At 39.5% G+C, this 7,179-nt stretch overlaps 1 protein-coding gene across 1 annotated transcript in view; it reads left to right on the top strand.

The window, feature by feature from the left end:
- Window positions 1-1,599: 1,599 nt before the first annotated feature.
- The window catches only part of LOC104157862 (forkhead box protein N3-like), a gene marked incomplete at its 5' end in the record, with an annotated part of 22,710 nt that continues 17,130 nt past the window's right edge, over window positions 1,600-7,179 (top strand). Inside the window, one exon of the mRNA XM_009695365.1 lies at window positions 1,600-1,665. Coding sequence (XP_009693667.1) covers window positions 1,600-1,665 — 66 coding nt within the window. The remainder of the gene's footprint in view (window positions 1,666-7,179) is intronic.

Below are 7,179 nucleotides of genomic sequence, written 5' to 3'. Positions count from 1 at the left end.
AGGAATACTGCTTTTTGAATGTATCTTCAGACTTGAAGATGAACATAAGTTGGTAAAGCTGCTTTTCTGAGGAGTCTGCTGGTGACTTGGAAAAGGCTATGCTGACCTGTCCAGGAGCAGACAGGCACCTGCTCTCCAGTGTGTGGGCACCTTTTCTACTAATTCAGTCTGCTGCTGCTTCAACTTTAGTCTTATCCCCGCTACACTGTTGCTCTGTTTACTGTTTCAGCAGTTAAATAGTAAGAGTAGCAATTAGAAGTGTGGTTCAAGCTATTCACAGAAAATTAAAAATATTTAAACTAATAAAAAAATCCCTTTTTTTTCCTTCATCAGTCAAGTGAACTTCTGTTTTGCTTAAGAAGATGTTGAAATCCACTCTATGTCATTTGTATTGTTAATAAATTGCAGGACTTTTTACCGCATCACATTACTGGAAATAATTTGAAATATATAAGGGTACAATATACATATATTTTTAACAGTGAAAAGTAATTTTCTGACATAATAGCCAAAATAAAGTGCCATGAAGCTATTAGTAGTAAATTGAATTTTTTGGCATGTAATTTAGTATAAATACTGACAAGCTGAAAAAAAAAACCCAAACAACAAATGCATACTCATTAGTCATTCAGTTTAGCAGCATAGAGGCAGCAGTCGGCCAGGGTGTGCGTTTTTATGTCTGCTTCAATTGCACACTTCATTTATTTGGACATGGCATAGGCGGCTTTCTCTGTCACACGGCATCACTGCACGATTAGCAAGTTGTGCCCCAGGGCAGCTGGGACGCTTTGCTGGGGCAGATGTTCTTTTCAGCTCATTCAGTGGCCGTTGTGGGGTTGTTTACTGTTGTCATAGCTACCTACATTTCCATAGCAGCCGAGCTGCTGTGTGTGAAGCAAGTGAGTATAGTTGTAAAAGGATCATATTTTATTCTGTCTCTATAACTTACCATCTGTCAACTGACTGTTTGTGATGGATTCAGAAACCAACTTAAGAATTAACAGCAGCCAGCCTATGATTTTTGCTTATATTAAAGTGACAATGGATGAGGATGCAAATAAGTTGGTGCTTCAATGAAATGCTAGTTTCTTTTTTTTTTTTTCCTTTTAATTGTAGCAGTTTGGCTTCCAACACTTTCTCAAACATCGCTGAAATCCTTATCAACAAATTGAAATGATCGAGTGTCATCTTCTGTACTTGCGCAGGTGTAGGTGTTCTTTATGCTTTCCCACTCTACTGTCAGCTCATCCCTCTGTGTTGCTTCCAAATTGTCATGTTGCACCTGCTTTCACAGACCCATTGTAATGAAATCTAAATATTCTCTACGGAATTAAATAGCAAATTCATGAGGCTAACAGCGAAGGTGTCGTGTACACAGGAGTATGGTTTGGTGACATTCAGCACTGCACTCTGTTTAATAATAGCAATGGGGTCACATGCAAGTTTGGGGGTAAATTCAATGTGTGACCAACAAGCCCGCTGAATAATGAACTCTCATACCTTTTCACTGCAGAGATTTGGTTGAACCTATAGTTTAGCAATGGGGGCAAGAAGATTAGCCCAGTTGTAAATAATGTATTTATTGGTTGATTTTTCCAGATCCTGACATTGATGCTGCCACTGCCATGATGCTTTTGAATACTCCCCCTGAGATACAAGCAGGTTGTGAGTAGATATTTCTATAGCATATAGCAACATAGACATGTAAAGTTAATATTCTCTTTTATAAGTATACAGCGTACCAGATAAAAAGAAGGATTTGATGAAGAAATACAACTCCCGTTGTAGACCCTTACACTTCTTGACCCTTACATGAGTATCATTTTGTGGTTCATATTACATTCTTTGTCACATGGATAGTCATAATCCATGATCTCTAATGTAAAAAAGGGTTATTGTTATTCATGACATACACATAATTGAGTAACATACTATTATCTGTACTGATAGAAAGACCTGGGGCAACAGCCAGGAGAAAGGCAGGGAGAGAAAGAGAGCAAGAGAGCGAAGGGTACATGGCATATGGTTTTGTTTTCATTTTGTTTTGCTTTTACTCCCATCGTGTGAGTTACCACAGCCATCTGGATACTTTCCATTCACTTGGGCACTGTTTCAATTCCTTCCTTGCGCCCATCCTGCCCGTTTTGCTTTTTGCTCTGTCTGATACAAGGCAGTAGGCAGGCTCGGGGGAGCGAGGAAAGGTCTCATTTCCTGCCAATACTGTCCCCCTTGTTCTGCGACCAGACCCAAGCTTTAGATGCTGTGTATTAACAGAGCACTGAAGGGGCCTTGGCCCCCACTGGACTCGGCTGTGCAAATAGTGCAGGAATCATCCTGCCCCACAGCTTGCAGTGAAGGTATTAGAGGAGTCTGTAGAGGAATACAGCTGCACAAAAGCAGGGAGTACAAGAAAACAAACATATCACTGGTCAGCAAGCACCATAGTAATGCCAAGTGACAGGCAGCTCCAAAAAATAAAGGCAGAAGTTAAAATAGAAGCCATTATCAAGCCTGTCTAGCATCTCCATTATTGTTCTAGCTCGGGCAACCGAATCCAAATTCCAGGGGAAGCCTTGATTCGCACTTTGATACTCTGCCTGGGGAAGAGAGTCAATTACCATCAGAGCATTTCCTGTGCAGCGAGGAAAGCTATTGTCAGCCTGCTTTGTGACCCTGCCAGAGAAATGCCTCTTGAGAAGCTCCTCTCGGAGGGAGAGCACGATGTACCAAGGAACTGTCCATTCTGGAAAGAGAGAAGAGTGGTCCTTGTCCTCCTCTCCTAAAGAGCATCCAGGGACTGTGTGCGGTAAAAGGGCGAGCAATCCCACCTATGTGTAGGTAGGAAAAAGGACAAGATTTTATTGGGGAAATGGAGTTATCATTGAGCTTAGTGGGAAGAATAAAATGAGAGATCTTCAAAGGATCAGAAATTTAAAGGAGCTGGATTTGTGGGGCAGGGAAAAAGGGAAAGGAAGTTAGGGTAGGATGAGAGTGCAGGAGTAAAAGAGTATGTGAGAGGGGAAAGGAGACATAAAGCAGTATGTGCATGGAACAGGATGGGGAAAATGCAGAATAATCTGAACTCCTGGGGGAACTGGAGAGCAGGAGAAGACTGCAGACAAGAAAGGGAGGAGATCCATAGTAAACTACATGTACTAAACACACTGCAAATTTTTATCACATGTGCATATTTGCCAGCATTGCAGGTGTTTGTGTGGAAGTGATTTGGAGACTTGGGCACTGTCATTTCATAGAGATCATAACTTGCAGGTTGGCAAATGGCTTATTGCTATTTTAGTTTGTAAAGGTCGCTCTGAGGAAGACAATTCTAGCCTACTGTGAGTTTGGGAATCTCTCCCCCCATGACACCTTGCCAGTGCGCTGTTGCATCAGGACATCAAAAGTGAGTGGGAGATGAAAGTAGAAAGGTGGCTTATCGTTCACATTGCTCTCTCCTTGATGTCCGCAAGTAACGAGGCCTTCCTCTGTGCCTGTAAACTGAAATGCAGGGTCTGTTCAGAGGTTCATGAATCCTTCCAAACGTTGGGTAGAATTGGCTGGTGCCAGGGGGAAAGGGCAGAAGTTTTTATTGTAACTTCAGGGGTCCTCTAAATTACAAACAAGAAATATTTTTGTGTATGTGTGTGAGGAAGTAAATCAGGCTGTCCTGTAAATTGCAGTTGTCTCTCACTTATCTACCATGTTAGGAAAATCTTAGGCAACTTAAAGCAAATTAATTGTTACTGCACATTAAGAAACAATTGCATTAAAAATCACATTGAAAATTAGTTTTCAAATAAAAAGCAATTGGGCTATAAAAATTTCATTGCAATGCTGAGCATCATCTAGGAACTGACAGTTCATTCTTTTCTCTGTCAGTGACTAGAGCAGACTGTAAATCAAGCTGTGAATGATCAGGGCAGTAAGCATGCTGGTAGTGTTTGATCCCTTGAAGATTTAAAGTTCTGTTCATCGTATCAGACTGTGGTGTCAAGCATGTGCTCAAGCCATCAGGGCTACCAAATGCCCCATGTTCTGAAGACAAGCTTGCCTGGAAGCGATTTGAAGAGGGAGAGACAAAGTTTACAGTTTGGCCAAAGGTGTTAATACCTGACTGAAGACACCCTTTTGGTCTGAGAGTCTGATCCAAGTGTGCCAGTTGCTTCCACAATGAAGACAGTCAGATAGAGGCAGACCTTGAGTGTCATTTCACAGTATAACAACTTGACAAGTCAGAAAGTTTAAAACTCTGGTCCATTAAGGCCTTTGCCTGTCCTACAAACATTTAACCATCATTGTGAAATGTGGATACCTCCAAAGCAGATTGTGACAGAGTCAGGATTCATGTTTGTGTGAATGGTTACATGTGTTGGCTTTTGTCTTTGAAGGCATCTTCTTGGATTAAAAGCTACCTATCTAGCAGGATAAAAATCCGTGCTCATCTCAGCAATGTGGATGCTGAAAACACCTTTAGGATGAAGTTAACTACAGCCATCATTTAAAGTCTTATTAAAATTTATTCTTTTATTATAGTCTGTCAGAAAGGAATCACATCGCGGTGGCATTAGAAAATACAGACTAAACTATTCCTGCTTTGTAACAGATTGATTAATTAGCTTTACAGTTTTAAATGACCATTTAAAATTCCATACCCACATGTGAAACACTGCTAACAACCACAGATGAATTTTAAAATCGGCTTTTGCTTTTATATGAAATCTTGAAATGGTGTCTGAGCTGGCACAAACATTGCTCACCATTTACCCCACACACCCTGCTTTAGTTTTTGTGCAAAAAAAAATGGCGAAATAAAAGAGTAAAACACTGTTATTAGGATTATTTTGTGTTTGTGGGGGTTTTACTTTATAGACTCATGAAACTGATTGTTCACATTGTCACTAAAGGTTGAAAATAGTGCAATTATAGTTGGGGTGTTGACATCAGAAATCAATTTCTAAAATATTAACACTTTGCAGTATTTTCACAGACCAAATATTTCTAGATGATAACTAAAAGCAGAAGTTCAAAGTAACTAGCTCGGTGCAAGACTCTACTGAAACATACAGTCGAGCTGGCACCAAGAATAAAGCATGAGAGATACTGTGATATGCTAAGAAAGAGCATGTAAGAACATAGTTTTGATACTTTTTTTGCTTCAGTTTATGGAAGTCCTTGTATTTCATCAAGTTTTGTATGGTTTCATTATGTTTAAAAAGAAACAGCAACTGAAACTGCCTTCTTCAGTAGCAGCTGTCACAAGTTACGAATACTTTGGATTTTATTAGTAGCCAGTACATCAATATTAATTCCAAAATAACGTCACTTGCATTGCAATCTGTATTTTGACCTGCAGGGAACTGGGTACTGGCTGGGCCATCTTGGGCAAGTTGCATCAAATTTCTGGGCCTGTTTTTGCTGATGGGAATGTAATTCACAGAGGAGGACAGAGGAAAAGGAGATGGTGAGCAAATGGTAAAGCTCAATTTAGAAGTCATGGCTACTAACTCAGTGAATCCCACGGGTTCATTTTGTACAATAGTTAAGATTTTCAGTACTTCAGTTCTCACCAGCGTTTTGAAAGTAAATGTTACCAGCTGTCACTCCAGTGTAGCATTCCCAGCTCTTAAGTGTGTATCATCCTGGGCATGTCATTTAGTCTTGCCAAATCATTATCTTTCACCATGAATAACATGGAGATTGGTTTTGGTGGTTTTGTGGTGTGTTTGGACTTCCTGAGGTTCAAGTCACTGTGAGCATTGTAAATAGCAACACCTTCTTAATTGGTGTGGTCATTCTGAACTTGGAACAATTTGCTCTGAGGGAAGGACCAGTCAGAAGTGACGGTGTGTGCTGTATTACTGCTACTGCTAGTGAAACAACGCTGCGGTCAAAGTGGTTATACTGGAAATCTTGACTTAATTCAGGAAGCTCCTGACTCTGCGATATTATAAATAGCTTCGAATTCATGAGTAGTCCTTTGCCCGTTGCTGTATAATTTGGGAATTGCACACAAATGTAAGTACATTGCTCAAGCTGGAGTTTAATACTGCAAGCAGCTATAAACAGTGCTTGCAGAAGGGGTTTGGAAACCAGGAAACTCAGAGTCCTCTCAGCTCCGAACATCCATCTTCTGTTTCTGATACTACTCACCCAGGTTAGCTGGAAAGTGACGATCTTCAGGAGGCTCTGCAACACTGGTTTTGTGGTTGGTTCCTTACAGGAGACTGAAGCGGTGTGGTAGAGATGCTTGGGAAGATAGGAGCATGGAGTTTTGCTGGTGCTTCTTAAAAAGCAGACTTTTCAAGGGTGAGATCAACGTCTCTCTCTGTTTGGAAATCTTTATTAATCTTTGTCTCAAAGCATATAAAACCCAGAATAGATACATATATTTTAAATTTGGTGGGAGGGGAAGTAATTCCCTAAAGACATCGACTAATACTGTACCTCTATACTTCTAAAATTGTGCCCTGATGAAATTTGCTTTTTAAGCTAATGCAAGTGGATTGTATATGTAGAAGATGCATTTACAGGAATCAAGACAAAAAATTGATACCAAATTGCCTTAATAACAGACAAAAATCCTACAAATAGGATCAAATAGAACATGCTGTTTTCGTGGGACATTTTTATTGTATATGAAACTTGATAACTGTAATGTTCTGTTTGTACTTCTTGTGGACAAGTCATTTATTATAACTTACTAGACAGCTTCCTGCCTAACTTTTTATATCAGAAAATGACAAATCATTGACTATAAAATGTTTCATAAAGCTATTTTTGCTGACAATTCTGTATCAAAGAGAAAATTGGGAAGAGACATTTTCATAGGGTTGCAACTTTCCCTTCCAGTTGCTGGGATTTTTGGGAGAATGGCATCCTCAACTTCTATTAAAGAGGATTTTTTTTGTTTTTGTTTTTACTTTAGTGTTTCAGTATTAGGTCATTAAAGTGAGGAAATAGAATGGGAAAGAAAAGTTAGTTTTATGAAATACTTTCTACGTCTTTCTCCCTACTCATATTTTGATTTACAGCATGGTTTAGTTTTTTGTTGAGCAGTTCCAGCATCACCAAAATGAAGAATTACTAGATGTCATTTTCTGTTTACACAAAAAATAACTCAAAAGATTGAATTATTTTTATTAAATGTCCTTAGACAAGGTATGAGTGTGGTAGGATTAT

This window comes from Cariama cristata, unplaced genomic scaffold, assembly GCF_000690535.1.
Source record: "Cariama cristata isolate BGI_N322 unplaced genomic scaffold, ASM69053v1 scaffold30062, whole genome shotgun sequence".
Lineage (NCBI taxonomy): Eukaryota > Metazoa > Chordata > Aves > Cariamiformes > Cariamidae > Cariama > Cariama cristata.
Note: the sequence above shows the minus strand (reverse complement) of the source record. Positions and strands in the feature narration are given on the sequence as shown.